The sequence below is a fragment of the Hippoglossus stenolepis genome, chromosome 4, assembly GCF_022539355.2.
Source record: "Hippoglossus stenolepis isolate QCI-W04-F060 chromosome 4, HSTE1.2, whole genome shotgun sequence".
Classification (NCBI taxonomy): domain Eukaryota; kingdom Metazoa; phylum Chordata; class Actinopteri; order Pleuronectiformes; family Pleuronectidae; genus Hippoglossus; species Hippoglossus stenolepis.
Window position 1 is genome coordinate 24,750,242 of NC_061486.1, and position 17,550 is coordinate 24,767,791.

Below are 17,550 nucleotides of genomic sequence, written 5' to 3' on the forward strand. Positions count from 1 at the left end.
CCTACATTGTATAGTCACATACTTTGCATAATACATTAAAGTTTCTCTAAAATGTGGGTAACTTTTGCAAATCCTTTGGACAGAAACCTAGCTAGTTAATTGTCTCTCTGTAAGCTGATGATATTGTAGCGTCCCCGCCTCACAGACGAGACGGAACTTCTTCTCTTATTTGTAAATTTATTAAAGTCAACCCGAACATGTCACACTTCTTGTTCTTAACCCCGACACTCCTAACCACAACTTCGTCTTCTTCACTCCCCTTCCTCCTTCACCCCTGACCCGCTAACAAACCAGCCAATGAGAGCCTGTCATCCCGCAAAACCCCACAGCCATTGGTCTAGAACTGTCACATGCCCCACCCCGACCTGTTCACTGACCCTCAGGACATCTCAGAACTTATTTAACAGTGTACTTAGCTGAACATAAGTCATAACGACCACATAGCAGTCAAACAGAACATAATCCTAACTACCAGTCCGTTACACTACCTCCCCCCATCAAAGTCCCTCGTCCCCGAGGGAACAACAAAGACTCCCAGGCGGTCAGGAGGTCTGCGGTTCCTCTGCAGCCGCGGCGGCCCTGCAGCAGAGGGGGGTCCAGCCAACGTGGAATCCGGGGCAGGGACCGGAAAAAGGGGAAAGGATCCTGACTGTGGGGAACTTGATAAGGAACACGGCACATCAGAGGGGTATTGGGGAGAAGATCGAACAGTGTCCCTGACACCCTGTGTTCCAGTCTCCAATCGCAGTGGGGTCACCGTGCCCCGATAGGGAGCCAGTCTATCTCTGTGGAGGGCAACCTTCCTTCCTCTCAGCAGCAGCTGGACCCTGTACACAACTTCACTCAGCCTCTCCAGGACCCTGCAGGGCCCCATCCATTTGCTGTCCAGCTTTGGGCACCTGCCTTTCTTCCTCTGCGGGTTGTACACCCAGACCAACTCGCCGGCTTCGAAATGCCGTCCTCTGGTATGTACGTCGTAGTTCCTCTTCTGCCTTGCCCCTGCACTCTGCAGCTGGCCCCTGGCAAACTTGTGAGCGGACTCCAGGCGGTCCTGTAATTTCCTGGCATATTCAGGCCCAGGAGGATCCACCGGGGTGTCCGGAGGTTTGCCCATCATCATTTCAGCCGGAGTCCGGATTTCCCTGCCTAGCATGAGTAGGGCGGGGGAGCAGGATGTGGAGTCTTGGGCAGCAGACCTGTATGCCATCAGCACGAGGGGAACATGGGTGTCCCAGTCTCTTTGGTGTTTAGCCGTCACTATGGCAAGTTGTTGCGCCAGTGTGCGGTTGAACCGCTCGACCAAGCCGTCACTCTGCGGGTGGAGAGGTGTGGTGCGTGTCTTATGGGAGCCCAGCTTTTCGCACATGGTTGCAAACACACGGGACTCAAAGTTCCTGCCCTGGTCGGTGTGGATGACCTCGGGTGCCCCGAACCGGCTGAACATTCCTTCCACCAAAGCATCTACAATGGTCTCCGCTTCCTGGTCAGGCAGGCTGTATGCCTCTGGCCACTTGGTGAAGTAGTCCATGACGGTGAGGACGTAGCGGTTACCCCTTTCCGAGCGGGGGAATGGCCCTAGAACATCGACCCCGACTCTCTCCATGGGACCCCCTGTTGGAAACTGTTGGAGTTGTGCATGGGATCTGTCTGTGGGGCCTTTGCGTGCGGTGCAGCTGTCGCAGCGGCGACAATAATCTTCCACATCTCGCCTGTGTTGGCCCCAGTAGAATCCCTGTCGGAGGCGACGGAGAGTCTTAGAGATCCCAAAGTGACCAGATCCAGGAGCTCCATGTACAGCCCGGAGCACAGTCTCCTTCAGAGCCCCTGGGACCACCACCTGCCACCATGTCTCTCCTGTAGCTGGTTCCTTCCACCCCCTTTGTAGAACCCCATTACACAGGCGCAGGGTTTCAAACACTGACCATAGTCCCTTTGTGGCCCGAGAAAACACAGATACTTCCTCCCACCGCGGTTTGTGTTGTGCTGCCACCCACATGCATACTGGCCTGATGTCACCATCCTCCTCTTGATTTTTCCTCCACTCCACTGTATCCACAGCCACTAGTCCCTGATCGGCAGACGGACCCCCGGGTCCCTTTTTTCAGTAGTGGCAGCCGCCGCTGTCGCAGGGCCGACGGGAGAGTGCATCTGCGTTGCCATGCTGCATACCTGGTCTGTGTACCACTGTGAAGTCATATGCCTGTAGTTCCTCGATCCAGCGTGCCAGCTGGCCTTCCGGCTCCTTGAAGGACATTAACCACTGTAAAGCGGAATGATCAGTCCGGACAGTGAAGTGGAGGCCCCCCAGGTAATATTTGAAGTGCCGGATGGCACTGACCACAGCGAGCAGTTCCCGCCTGGTGACACAGTAGCGACGTTCAGCCTTGTTGAATGTCCTGCTGTAGTACGCCACCACTCTTTCTCCCCCAGGTGTCACCTGGGCCAATACAGCACCTGAGCCGACGTTGCTGGCATCCGTGTCAAGAACGAAAGGGAGAGTGAGGTCAGGCGGGGAGAGGATCGGTGCCTCCAGCAGGGCTTCCTGCAGCGAAGTGAACGCTGTCTGACACTTTTCTGTCCATAAGAACGCCTCCCCTTTCTTCAGCAGGCAGAACAAGGGCGCAGCTATGCAGGAGAACCCCTTCACGAACCTCCTGTAGTAGGAGGACAGGCCGAGGAAGCTCTTTAGGTCCTGTACAGAACTGGGGGTGGGCCAGTTCTTCACTGCTTGTACTTTCTCTTCCATGGTGCCAACACCACCCTCGCCAACCGTGTGACCAAGGAAAGTCACTTCCCGTCTCATGAAGCAGCACTTCTGGGGATGCAGTTTCAGTCCTGCTGCTGCCACCCTCTCCAGCACCCGTTTGAGGGACCTGAGGGCAGACTCAAAGGATTCTCCGTGTACCAGGATATCGTCCAGATATACAACACACTCTCGGCGGGGAATATCAGCCAGCACCTTGTCCATCAGCCTCTCGAACGTGGCGGGGGCATTGCAGAGGCCAAATGGGAGGACCTTAAACTGCCACAAACCTCTGTTGGTGATGAAGGCAGCTTTGGGTCTTGCCTCAGGGGCGAGAGGGACCTGCCAATATCCGCTGCGCAGATCCAGCGAGGAGAACCAGGAAGACCCCGCCACTGAATCAAGGGCCTCATCAATGCGCGGAAGGGGATAGGAGTCCTTTTTGGTCACTTTGTTGATCCACGCAGAATCGGAAGTCGTCCTTCTGCTTTTTGGGGACCATGACTACTGGGGAGGCCCATGAGCTAGAGGAGGGCTCAATGAGTCCAGCCTGTTGCATCTCCCGCAGAGTTTTGTCAGCAGCTATTTGTCTGGCCAGGGGAAGGTGTCGTGGTCTCATCCTAATGGGCTGTGCCTCTCCAGTTTCGATGTTGTGTTCGCTGAGATCAGTCCGACCAACATCGTTCTCTGACAAAGAAAAACAGTCCTTGAACTCCAGCAGAAGCTGTAGTAGCAGACTCTGTTCATTGGGGGTTAGTCCATCACAGTTGTTCTGCCAGACCCCCCTCACCGCCAGTGCTCTCTCTTCTTCCTCAGGCTGTGTAGCAGGGGCTGGTCGTAGGTGCAGGCCAGTGGTTGGCGGGGTGGAAGATGGCGTAGGCAGCGCCTCTGAGGAACTGTAGCACCCAGGCATGCCTGTCCCGGTCTCAGTTGTCCCTGTTGTAATGTTGTGAGTCACAAGACAGCCTGGCTGGGGTGGTCACCGATACATCTGGATAGTGTGTCCATCTGGAAAAGTGAGGGTCCCCCTCCTTGTATTAATGACACAGTCCAATGCCCCAAGAACATCCAGCCCCAGTATGCAATCTTCGAGGTTCGCGACCCACACTGGACAGCGGGAAAACCTCTTCCCCACCCCCAGAGTCACTAATGTTTCCCCCTCCATAGGTGTTCGCTCCCCGGTGACTGTCTGAATTCTTTACCATCTCGGGTTTCACCAGCGTCGCTGAAGAGCCTGTGTCCACCAGCGCAAAACACTCTGTCCCCTCGATAGTCAATGGTGCATACCAGCAGTCTCCAATCCACGTTTGGCCCAGCATGATGAGCCGATCCAGCTGGCTGTCAACCTCATCTGCTGATGGTAGCACTCCCACCTGATTAGTGCAGCTTAATGTCTCTTCATTTGAAGGGGGTCGGGAAACAAAAGCAGGGGTCCACATCGTCCCGATTATGCGGTCCCTGGCTCGTTTCCTGATTAGCGGGTTGCGAGGCATTGTCGAACCAGGTGGCCAGGCTGTCCACATCCCCAGCAAACCCTTGAATGAGGTCTTGGAGACCGCTCCTCTCGCAGTGTGGTGGCATGCACGAGCTGCGTTAGTTTTTCCACCCAGGCAGGTTCTGCTGTACTTAACTCGGCTCCACGCGCAGCTCTCACTTGTGCAGTAATATCCACTACCGCAGCATCCCGTGTCCCAGCGCTCAGCATCTCTTCTGTGGCTAATTCCAAGCCTCTGGAGGACCTGGGATGGGCCAGTAATGTCTGGATACGCAGGTCAGCTGGTAATAAGGCCTGCAGGAAATGATCACGGGCTAGCTCACTCTGGATGACAGGGGCATGTGAGTATAGGTGCGGTGGACCTGCCCTCAATGTCGTCGGCGAGATCCCTCAGCAGCTCCGCGAGCCGACGCTGTCTACTGCACAGTTCAGAGCGAAGCAGGCTGGCTGTTGAGCACAATCCGAACCGTCTCTTTAAAGCCCCCACTAACGCATCATAGTCGCTCCTATCAGCGGGCTTAGCAGCAACAGGCTAGTCAGAGCATCCCCAGAAAGGCACATAGCGAGCTGGAGGGCTTTCTCCTCCGTGCACCACTTTCCAGCGTGGGCTAACAGTTCAAATTGTGCATGGAATGCTTCCAGTTAGCGTTCCCGTCATATCTGGGGTTTTCATTGCGGGCGGAGGGCTTCTCTGCGCGGCTCCACCCGCGAGCTGTCGCCCGTCATTCTTCCCTCCAACTGCCCCCGATTGAAGCCAGCCCCTCCGGCCATTCTCCGGGTCATTTCTCTCACCCGCTCTCTGTGTTCGGCCGCACCCTGGCCCTCGTCAGCGCTGATGTATTGCCGACAGTCGGCTTCCTCCTCCCGCTTAATTTTCTTTAAGCTCATCTTGCTAACAGGGCAAAAGTCACTGTAGCCCGCTGTGAGTATGCAGCGGGATCCAGACGAACTTTTACTTCTGACACCAATGTAGCGTCCCGCCTCACAGACGACACGGAACTTCTTCTCTTATTTGTAAATTTATTAAAGTCAACCCGAACATGTCACACTTCTTGTTCTTAACCCTGACACTCCTAACCACAACTTCGTCTTCTTCACTCCCCTTCCTCCTTCACCCCTGACCCGCTAACAAACCAGCCAATGAGAGCCTGTCATCCCGCACAACCCCACAGCCATTGGTCTAGAACTGTCACATGCCCCACCCCGACCTGTTCACTGACCCTCAGGACATCTCAGAACTTATTTAACAGTGTACTTAGCTGAACATAAGTCATAAAAACCACATAGCAGTCAAACAGAACATAATCCTAACTACCAGTCCGTTACAATATGATGAAAAAACCTATTTGCTAAGGCTATCGCACAGACAAGTCAGATGCATAGGATGCAATTGAAGAGCATAGACAAAAAGAAATCGGATGGAAGAGACCTGTGGGGGATGGAGTCAATCAGATCAGCTTACTGCGTAGACAGAGCAACGACTGATGGCCTTCCTTCACCCAAAAACCTCCAGCAGTGGTTGAATGAAGATCTATCCTACCCACTATGCTTAACTCGAGCTACCCTCAGACACATCCTCAATGGTTGTATAGTAAGTCTCTCCCAACTTAGGTACACATGGAGACACAACCAATTTCTGAAAATTGTCCAAGAAGGGGAACAGGGAAAGAGAGGGCCTCCTCCTTTGACTAGGAGTGGTCAGTTGGAGCAAGCCCATGACTGAGAAATGCTGGTGGATGTAGTCCAGCGGCTTACAGTCCTATCACAAACTGTCACTACCACCCTAAGACCAGGCCGGATACTCTGGTTCAACACCTTGCGTGTTATTTACTTTGTAGAATTGACAGTACCCTGGGAGGATGCTGTTGATGAAGTGAATGAGAGGAAGAGGCTGTGGTATACAGACATGGCATTTGAGGCAGAGCAACGTGGCTGGAAAGCAATAGTCCACCCAGTGGAGGTTGGCTGCAGGGTTTTTATTGCAACATCCACCATCGGGTTGCTCAAAGGACTAGGTGATGATGCTAAGGTACACAACTGATGATATGTCACTAATATCCACTGATGGTCACTAATATCTGCTAGTGGTTGGCAACTTATCATCAAACTGATGCGGAAGACCTTCAAACGTTCAAGGGATATTCCCCATTTTATCCTATGTTCTAAAACAAATTGTGCACTTATGTACACAAAGGAGACAATGCTTGTACTGTATACACAACAGAGCATGCTATCATGACCAAGAATACATACAACCATTGAAAATATATTATGCAAACATATAATATATACAGTAGACATGAATATATATACAAAAATACTTAACATATATAGTAATTGTATAACTGCAAATATCCTCTGGCATATTTACTGCTACAAATTTACAATTGAAGACTGAGATAAGATTTTGGACAGATTCCATACATTTCTCTGACTGGAGCCTGCAGAGCCACCATAAGGCTAGTACAGGAGATTAAAAAAGTATACTGTCGAAATCTCAAATATATTCAGATGACAATGATAAAAAATACTTTACAATTAATTGATTATCAAACTGCTCCCGGTAATTCTCACTAACTTAATGAGGTTAAAGAAGTGGAACAAAGTGGTCAAACTGAACCAGACTAAGAATCTCATGTCTTACCAGTCGGTCACTGCAGAAAAAATCCTTCTTCTTCTTCCCTGGAGCCCAGTTTTCAGGCCTCCCTGCGGCATCTGAGCACAGAGGTTAAGCCATAAACTCACAATTAGTTAAATAACAGATAAAATAATAATAAAAGTTAAATTATAGGCGATTAATAGTTAAAATTAACAAATCGCCTACCGAGCACATTTTTAGGTTGAAGAGAAAATAACTGAATTTTTCCCCAAAAAATATAGCTTATATAGCATATACACATGTGTTTTTGTGTGAAATCAGATCAGATAACTGAGAACACACACAGTCACGACCATGACTCTACTCACCTCCCACATAAAAACTTGCTGTCTTATCAACGGTGACACCATCATTAACCTGAGCAGGTGACAAACATGCTCAGGTTAATGATTAACAGACACTTAATGATCACTATTTTTAGCTATAGCAAACATGTAAACATACCTCCAGTCATCTTGTGCAGTGGGAAAGACTTTCCCAGACTTGGTGGTGATGATGCAGCCATCTATAACCCTAACTCAAAAGCTGGAATTCATCAAACCTGCTTGAAAATAACTTACTCTGGGGTTGATTGTGATTTTTATACAATATTAAAGCCACACAGCTTTTATTTCGCCTATAACAATGCTGTGTCACAGTGACGAAAAAGATGAATACTTGAATAAAGACATTTTATGGTGTTTTGATTGTACAATAACCTGGGTGAGTCTAGGCAGTAAAGACAAGAGAGTGAAATAAAATTATATTTCTGATCCTTTGATTGTGTAGTTCCGAAATCCCAAATATTAAATATTCTATATTCAATTTGTATTTAAATTTATTTTGGAGTGTATTTTAGCAGTGATGTTTCTAGCCTGAGCATTTCACGGGGAAACTAAATAAATATAAACTGTGAGCCTGTGACAAACATCTGTTTGTTTTTATACCTGAGTAACAAACACATCCTGGTCTGGATAGCAAGCCACCACTTTCACTGGAGGAAACACAAAGGTAAGTGTCACCACAAACATATATTCACACACAGAAACATTTACAGTTTGATATTTATATTCATTGAGAAGTCAAAGAATTGTATGAAAAATAGATTAATTTCCTTTTTTTTATATTTATGCAACAATTTAACTGTTTGTTATTTGCTACATTTCTTGGCAAACTAAAAACATTGAGGCATAGGACCTTTGGTTAAAACATGCAGACTCAATGTGTGAACATGGGTTGTTGCATATCAATCAGGGCAGAAACATCTCTCTGTATTTATAAAACACTGTTTAACAACACAACTAAGTGTGTCCTCAAAAATGACCACACAGGTGAATCAACACATCCATATCAATTTAAACAAAAATCTGAATTTCCAGGATGGATATTTGTGTTATTTGAGGCTTCTCGTCTTGCCAGTTATTGCAGGACTATATTAGACTGTATCTGTTTTATCAAGGTGTACCTAACAAACTGGCCACTTAGTGTATAAACAACTGCTGTGTCCTTCAAAGGTAATGATGATCAATTTCTCACATTACTAAGTTGCAGGAAATGATAGTACCAGTGTCATTTATATGTTTTATTGAAATGTGGCAGTTATTTTCTCAATGGATTGTTTCATCTTCACACATCTTAGGTACCAGCAGTCAAAGATAAAAGTCAAGATGACTGAAAAAAAGCAGTAAGAAGAAAACCATATGCAAATAGTTTGTAATCTTAAAAATGGTCTCAAAACAACTTTTAATTATATATTTTTTAAAAACATTTACATTAATGGTTTAATAAACTAATCTTTTAGGCTCTATGTCTGCCTCCGCCCTGTTTATTAGAAAGCTGGGGTGACATTTCTTGTCGGTGACTCGGGTGTGCGGGCCCCGGCCCAGAAGCACAGCCCGGCCATCCAGCAGCAGGACCCGAGCCCCGGAGGCGCCGACCAGCGTGCACGACATCCGAGCGACCGCAGCGGCTCCGCGTTCAGCCTGACAGGGGCTCGGACTCACACTGTTAATCACTTTAATCACTGACTGTGTTATAAATCTCAATATAATCAGAGTTACTACTTTTGATCACAACTTCTTCCGTTAAAGCGGGGATACATACACTCGACCTGAAACCGGCCCAGCTCGATAGTTCCGCTCTGACTTTTCCGGTATTCCTTGTATAATTTACTGTCCAGCACAGTCTGACAGCGGCTGACATCTCTGTGCGACGAATGTAAAAGATACCTGCTTGGTTAAATAGTTTTATTTATTTAGTTTTTGGAAATAAATGTTATTACTTGTACATGTTGAGGAGTTCCGGGTTTGACGTAGCATCGAACAGAAACGCTGTAAAGAGGAAAAATCCAATGTGAGGAAAAAAGGACAAGATGATTAACTTCCGGACTAAATGTTTCTTTGTGTAACAGCCTCCTCGAATATGTATAATCACCTGATCCTCCTCTTTTCGTGTTATTGTGATGTGTGTAATGTTTCTTTTTTCTGTCTTCCTCATAACATGCCTGTTTGAGAGATTCCTTTTATTTACATGTGTACTTAGTTTTGTTTATAGATGTATAGTAGAGGCAGGTGTTTCGAATATGTTCTAGTAGACCATAATCTGAATGTTGCATTTACATTTTTTAGAACTTTTATTCCCCTTCAACCCTAAACCTAATTCTAAACCTAACCCTAAAATCAAGTTTTAACCCTCAAACAGACCATTGAAAAAGTGAGGACTGGTCAAAATGTCCTCACTCTGTAGGGTCTATGCTTAAAATTGTCCTCACAGAAGTTTAAGTACACACACACACGCTAAATGCAAACACACATTCTCTACAAATATATATAACCATCATTTGTTTAAGAGATAAAAACACAGATGCCTGGAGTGACTCATCTCACAGCTAAATTAAAATGTTGTGTCCACATCCACTTCCTCATCATGCCAACAGGAAAAACAGGTTTCCTATGTACTGTCATTCAGGGCGTATCTCCAGCAGTGTATTATTCATATACTGAGAATGTTAGCAGAGAGGTGCATTAATAGCGTGTCACTGAAGTACTCCTCTTTTTGTTTTGTCTCTTAAATACCCACTCCCATACTGCTTCTCTCATTTATATTGTCTCAACTGTTCAGTCAGATATATGCTGCATGAGAGTGGCTGTCTTGAAAACCGTCTGTCTGCAGCAGTCTGATTATACAAGCAGAAACCTTTTTACAGGTAACATTTTTTTTATTATTTTCTTTCTTTCTTTCCTTCTTTCTTTCCAGTAATTATTGCAAACTCTTTGGCCTCTGTGAAACCAAGTCAAAAGTACCTAATATCCTTTAGTCTCCAGTTGTAAGTTGAAATTGATATTGTAATGGATCATATTTATTTTTCCCCACGGTACAGACTAACTAATGTAATATGTTATCAAAGTCAGTATTGTGTCTGAGTCTCCCTCTGTCGGTTTTCAGAGCATCAAACTTTCTCACCATGTCCAACCAGCCCATGCAAAACCAACATGAAGGGACCTACATGTCTCTGATGAGAGGCTTGAAAGAGCTGGACCTCCGTGGCCAATGTGTTCCCAGCGACCTGGTTCTGACTGGAGACCATGCCTTTCCTTTGGCAATGAACAGCAAAGGCCAGGTCCTGATTGCTGCGTCTCTGTACGGCAGTGGAAGGGTTGTAGTTCTGGGTCATGAGAGTTACCTGTCGACCCTCCCAGCTCTTGTAGAGAATGCTCTGACCTGGCTGAGAGGAGATGGATCCGACAACCTGTCTGTAGGGGTCCATAAAAATGTCATGTCAGTCGCTGATAACCTCAGCAAATCCAGCTTCCAAGCCAAAGTGGTGGGGGCCTTTAGTGATAATCTGGGGGTTGGTGTGTATGTGACAGATGCCTACAGTGTGGGTGCAGACAAGAAGGATATAGTGGCATTCATGAAAGCTGGAGGAGGAGTGTTAATAGCAGGTCAGGCGTGGAGCTGGGCTGCAAGTCATCCAAAAGAAAACACACTGCTTCTGTTTGAAGGGAACAAGGTTTCTGGTGTGGCAGGGATCTACTTCTCTGATCATCAGGGTGAGGCAGAGTACCTGCCTGTCTATCCTAAAATCCCATCCTCCTGGATGGCTGTAGTGTGAGTGTATACACTTATCGATTATTGCACATTTAGAAAGATTTCACTTTGTAAAGAGACTACTCTTATTTGAAAACTGTCTGCACATTTATGACATTATTAACAATAATGAAGCTAACACTGAAGCTATCACTGAATTGTTTTCATTATATTATTATACCAATTTATGTTAATATATATTATTCATAGTAAATGAATATTAATATTATTCATCCTTTAACATTTTTGGTTAAGAAAAACAATAAGATTTAAAACAGTTACTGGTACTTTCCTGAAATTCTATAACTCACTGTAACTGTCATATATATCTGGTTTACTTCTCCCCCTTTCAAATACAGAAACGGAAAGGATTTTGAGGATGACTTGGAGTTCTTACTCAAGGGGGTTTCAGAGTTCGACATCCAAGAGGGAGCAGTACTTTCTGAGGTTCTGGTCCATGGCCCTCTGGCCTTTCCCATTGGGACCACAGAGCATGGAGACGCGTTCCTGGCAGGAGCCTACTATGGACAGGGACGGGTCATTGTGATTTCACATGAAGGAATTCTTTCACGAGAGGTAAAGTCTACATTAATGATTTGACTTAGAATTTCTGCCTTCTTAAGTCAAAATGAGCATATTATGAGAATTTTCTCAATTAGGCAGGTATACAATTATCATGTGTAGATAGTATGATCTTTTTGAGACAGTAGATATAATTATTTTCCATTTATATCTTGTTAAATGTTTCTGGTCACCAGCAGTTTAATGTCTAGAATACTTATCAATGTTGATTAACTACTGTTTCTGTTTTGAAATAATTCTTCTCATTACAGCCAATGACTCAATTTTGGAGTAATGCCATTCACTGGTTGGATGAAGGCCGGAATGGGGTCATTGGGGTATCGCACGATCAAGCCTTAGGAATCCTCAGCAAGTCAGGGTTAAAGTGTGAGAAGACAAACTTCAGGAAAGACCTGAGTGTATTCGTGTGCACAGCATACAGCGGTGATCACATGGAGGATATCCAGAACTTTGTGGCAGAGGGAGGAGGCCTTCTGATTGGTGGACATGCCTGGTACTGGGCACAGACACACTGTGGACAAAACCCATTAACAGATTTCGTAGGTACGATAATGCGCCACCTGCAAAGTTCATGATATCATAACATAATGCATCCTAACTAATATAGGTACTGCTGTACAAATTGTTACATTTCATTTAGCTGACGCTTTTATCCAAAGCGACTTACAATAACAAATCCACGTGGTAATGTAGATTAACTCATATCAGGCGTAACGTTAAATATCCCCACACATTGAATTCCTCATATAGCGAGACGGAATTGCAGTCCTAAACACATAACGTAAAACATACACACGCACATACACAAACACACACACACACACACACACACTCAGGGATGTTCTTCAGGTTTCTTGTTTATGTAAACTCTGAAAATAACAAGTCAATTGCCTGCTGCAACAGGTACACCAAGTAACTGGTGTAATAGTTGTTCATGAAGGCTGCTGAACTTGAGAAAATGGTGGGCTCAGACAAAACATGGGTGGATGGAAATGAAAGTGCGTGGGTCCATACAACAATGTAGGGGACTGAATTGCTGCAGACTAGAGACAGCAGAAAGTTCCATAGTGTTGGTTTAACATAATTACAAAGAGGACTACCAAACAAAACAACAGGTAACTTTGCAGCACTTGGAAACACACTAAAGAAAATATCAAAACAAATTTATTTTTAATAGGCTACTACTTGATATTTGGGCTTCAAATATCCATATCACGTCAGAATATCAACTCATGGTTGTTCCAATGTATTTCAGGGAACAAGATCCTGACTAAAATGGGCTTGAGCCTGTTGGGAGCAATAATCGGAGGTGGTGTATACAAGGCCCCTGTACCCAGCCAGGCCATCAAAGACACCTACCACTTCCGCCACCTTCTACATCGCTTTGCTGGACATGTCAACGAAGGAAGTGAACTTACGAAGCATGAAGAGGAATGTCTGAAAAAGCTGGGCACGGACTGTTCCACCTACTTGACCATGAAGGCTCATGACTGCTCCTTCTATGCACAGGTCCTGTCCGCCCTCACTGATATCATATTGAGGGTGGGCATGCCACAGGTGAGTCAACAAAATGCGAAACTTAACATTTTCCAATAGAGCAGCACAAAGCTATTTTGTTTGATGTTTTTGTGATCCTGACCTTTGCCAAAGCACTAGATCTTATATGATGTATATGACGATTAATCATCATTTATTAATCAGCATGATGTGTCTTGTCTTTTATTCATCTTCTTTCAAGGTGTCTGAGACCTGTCCTACGAAGAGTGCCAAAGACCACCTGCTCCTCAACGTGGGCACAGAGGTATATAAGGTTTGCCCAAATCCAGATGCAATCCTGCCTTTTCTCATTAAGGATAATCCTTTGATGCCAGTTGTCTATAACCACAGGATCCAGATCAGTGTTAACACAACAGGTGAGACCAAATATATGAAGATGTTATGAGCTCAACTTGTATACAGTATATGCGCTATTGTACAGACCTTGCTGTTAGTTAATATGACACCTTCTGAACCTGGAATGTTCTGATGAGATTTAAAATCTTAGACCAGGCCCAGACAGGCCAAGAAATAGAATTAGGCATAGCACACTTTTCAATATTTCAGCCTCGTAACCAGGGAAGTTAAAATAAACCCACTAACATCTTAAGGAGTCTACTTCTTCCTTCATTTGTTTTTTTAAAGCATTTAATGGTGTGTGTGTGTGTGTGTGTGTGTGTGTGTGTGTGTGTGTGTTAGACTTGGAGTGGATCAGTACAGGTCTCTACCTCTCTCCTGGTATGAAGACCTACATTGCCATACCAGCAGACATGGTCAACAAAGGATGGAAGGTACAGCCCACAAATCCATTAAGACATTAAGGGTTATTGAGTTTGCTAATACAAGTAAAGCACCTTTTTGCTTCCTACTGTTAGCAGTCATGCATCAAAGAATATAGTTACTGCTCTATAGTCCACGTCTTCAAAGCAGTAAAACATATTCCTTGTCTTCCTCAGATCCAGATAGGCTGTCAAACAGACAGACTGAATCATGCAGAGTTGAAGAGAGCACCAAGTGTTCATGAACAATTTCCCATAACCACAGAGATGATGCAGGTGTGGAACCTCTGGGGTGGACTCCTCTACCTGGTGGCCCCTGCCAAAGCACAATTGCAGTGTCAGATCATAGTGCAGATGGCTGTAGCTGCGCCATATTACAAATTTGGTGAGTGCTTAGGAGGTTGAAAGGTGCATTATGTTTACCGATGTGTGCATCTATGTGTTCATGGGGTTAATGGAAGATGTTTCGTCTCCTATATTATGGGATTAGTATGGTTGCTTTGAGATTCAAGGGGACATAGAGTAAGAGAATGTAGTTATGTTGAATATGAAGTATAATGTTTTTTAGGTATTTTCAGATTCTTAAGGTGGAATCCATACAAGAGATGCAAGTTTATACGTATGTTTGATAATTCAATTTCTTAAGTTGACTGTACAAATATAGTAGTGCTGACTCTAACAAAGGTTTCACTGGCAAAGCAGTCGGGTTCAAAGGGTTCCTTTGCAGGTGATCCTGAGCAGAGGAAGTAAGGTAGGGTTAGGGGTTTTGGGGCGACTGGAGGCTTTGATCTGGGAGAACTGGCAAAAGAGGGGATTGGGATTTGGGACCTGGTGCAGATGAAGCTTTAGCTCTCTGAATGATGGCCTATATTTCCTGCCAGACTGACTTCATATCATGAACATCAGTTTTTGAGGACCTGTTTGTGTAATCTCTTTTTGACAAAACAGGTTTATACTTTTCCTAGCATGGGAAATTTTACATACCCACCTTTTGTTTTCTTCAGGTGTAACAACAGCAGCAGAATGGTCCTTGCTGCGCACTGCTCCCTCACCCTGGGCAGAGTTGGAGTTTGAAAACATCATCCTTACTGTGTCATCAAATGTGGTTCGGGATCTGGATCGCCCTGACGAGTTGGCGGCGCTCTGGAATGAAATGATGAGGGCCATTGCTGACCTGGCTGCAAAACAACACAAATTTCCCCGCAAAGAACGCTTTGTAGCAGATGTGCAGATTTCCCATGGTAAGTGTATTTGAATTTGTAAAGGACTCCCTGAGAAATTGAGCCAGTAACAACTCATGCTGGATAAAAAGCAGGGTACATCGTGAACAGGTCACTAGTCTATCATGGAGCAAAAACTGTCCTTTTAAAAAATTGTAAAGATTCAAATAGGGTTAGGGTTAGAGTGAGTGTTAATTGTGTTAATTTGAGTTTTGTAACAGAACATGCTACAATGAGGCGTGTAGTTTGTGCTTTGGAGTGACTGCATGCACAGCAAGTTGTACAGTGTTTATCTACCATACCTATGAAACCCATATTAGCATTAATACAAAACTCTGTGCTTTTTTTGATTTTCTTCTGCTCAGGTTGGATGCATGCAGGTTACCCTATAATGATACACAGCAGTGTTGCAGCTGAATTAGTCAGTGTTGACCATATCAGGAATGTAGGAATATGGGGGCCCATCCATGAACTGGGACACAACCAGCAGAGAGGCTGCTGGGAGTTCCCACCCAACACCACTGAGTGTACATGCAACCTCTGGTCAGTGTATGTGCATGAAGAGATGCTGGGGATTAACAGAGCAAAGGTGGAGTAGATCTGCTTTGTTTTAGTGTATTTATGATATATTTTATATTCATAGAAATAACAAAAAGCAGCTCTTTTTATCTTCCATTTAGAGAAGTATTAAGGTGTTCATGGAGATTATATTGTTTCTAAATCATCTTCTTCAATGCAGGCTCATCCTTGTATGACTGTAGAAAATCGAAACAGTCGAGCAGCGGAGTATGCTAAGGGGGGCAGGAAACTCAGCAGCTGGGACATGTGGGTGGCCCTGGAGACATATATGCAGGTAAGAGAGAATTATTTTTGTATTACCCCTTATAAATACCATTTGAACAAAACCACACACACACAGGCCAAAGGCCAAAAATGTAAATAGTACTGAAAGTCTCGAAGCCAAGTCAGCACAGTGAGGCGTCAACACTGCAATTTTCTTACTTTTCCCTCTACACTTTTCTCCGTGCATGTAGCTCCAGGGTAAGTTTGGCTGGGATACCTTTAAGAAGGTGTTTGCTGCCTACCACACGATGAGCGACTTTCCCAAAGACAACGAAGGAAAGATGAACCTGTACGCTGAGACTTTCTCCCGGACTGTGGAGATGAACCTGACTGGATTCTTCAAGGGCTGGGGTTGGCCCATCGCACCAGCCACAGAAGAGAAACTCTCCAACCTGCCCTCTTGGAGTGACCACCCCATGGTCCAGTATGACTGAGCTGCAGTATGATGCTGATTGAAGTGCAGAGAGATGGGTTCTAAGAGAATGAATCTTTGGGTATTTAGGAGGAAATATCATTAACTGACTTTTGTTTTCTTTTTTGTTTTTGATGTATTTGACCATGTCTCTTATACTATTTTAAAAGAGAAAGAAGTTTTATAGCTGATGATATATTTACAGCTTCTTTATTTAGTAGTTAATGTGTGAATTAGTTTTGTTCATCTGAACCTCTTACTGAGTAACAATAAGTCAGTCTGACTAAATGAGATGGTCCTTCTGTCACACTGGATTTAATGTAAAAAATTAACTTTTCAAGTTTATACAACTGTGTCTATTGATGGCTGGGTCATTGTTATTGATCAATTAGACAAATGCATAATAAGCCGACCCTTCTAAAGCAGCTTCATTAAGACAAATCTGTGTAAATCCAATAATTGCCCTTAACCACCTATTATGTAACCAACATTTTATAATGCAGTTAATTATTTGCTTCACATGTTGCTATTAGTGAAATGGCTACGCCAGTTGATTATTGATTAGACAATTGGTATTTGCTGGACATGTGATTTGATTATGACACATGTATTAATTTGTGTACTAAATAATTTAATTTTGATTTATTTAAAAAATAACCTTAATTAAAGGTTGTGAATTTGTGATTACATATTAGGCTGATGTATTGGTTTGGTTGTTCTCTATTGTTTAACTAAAGTTAAAATGCTATGCAAACTGAGGGTGTGAGATGTAAATAAAGATGATTTGAAAGTTGTTTACTGACTGTAATATGTATTACTGGTGTTAATAAAAGGCTTAACTCGAGCTACCCTCAGACACATCCTCAATGGTTGTATAGTAAGTCTCTCCCAACTTAGGTACACATGGAGACACAACCAATTACTGAAAATTGTCCAAGAAGGGGAACAGGGAAAGAGAGGGCCTCCTCCTTTGACTAGGAGTGGTCAGTTGGAGCAAGCCCATGACTGAGAAATGCTGGTGGATGTAGTCCAGCGGCTTACAGTCCTATCTGAAACTGTCACTACCACCCTAAGACCAGGCCGGATACTCTGGTTCAACACCTTGCGTGTTATTTACTTTGTAGAATTGACAGTACCCTGGGAGGATGCTGTTGATGAAGTGAATGAGAGGAAGAGGCTGTGGTATACAGACATGGCATTTGAGGCAGAGCAA

At 44.7% G+C, this 17,550-nt stretch overlaps 1 protein-coding gene across 4 annotated transcripts; it reads left to right on the top strand.

The window, feature by feature from the left end:
• Positions 1 to 7,853: 7,853 nt before the first annotated feature.
• On the top strand, positions 7,854 to 17,131 carry LOC118106049 (TRPM8 channel-associated factor homolog). Of its 4 annotated transcripts, none has more exons than XM_035154199.2 (12): positions 7,854 to 7,887; positions 10,321 to 10,986; positions 11,325 to 11,541; positions 11,799 to 12,090; positions 12,803 to 13,104; positions 13,286 to 13,460; positions 13,783 to 13,874; positions 14,040 to 14,247; positions 14,867 to 15,103; positions 15,448 to 15,671; positions 15,822 to 15,935; positions 16,117 to 17,131. In XM_035154199.2, exons 2-12 carry the CDS (start codon positions 10,340 to 10,342, stop codon positions 16,357 to 16,359), a joined length of 2,751 nt encoding a protein of 916 aa, XP_035010090.2. In that variant the 5' UTR covers positions 7,854 to 7,887; positions 10,321 to 10,339; the 3' UTR covers positions 16,360 to 17,131. The 4 variants fall into 4 exon arrangements, with proteins under 4 accessions (XP_035010090.2, XP_035010089.2, XP_035010087.2 ...); XM_035154198.2 differs by lacking the exon at positions 7,854 to 7,887 and adding an exon at positions 9,003 to 9,111; XM_035154196.2 differs by lacking the exon at positions 7,854 to 7,887 and adding an exon at positions 9,131 to 9,228.
• Positions 17,132 to 17,550: the final 419 nt, after the last annotated feature.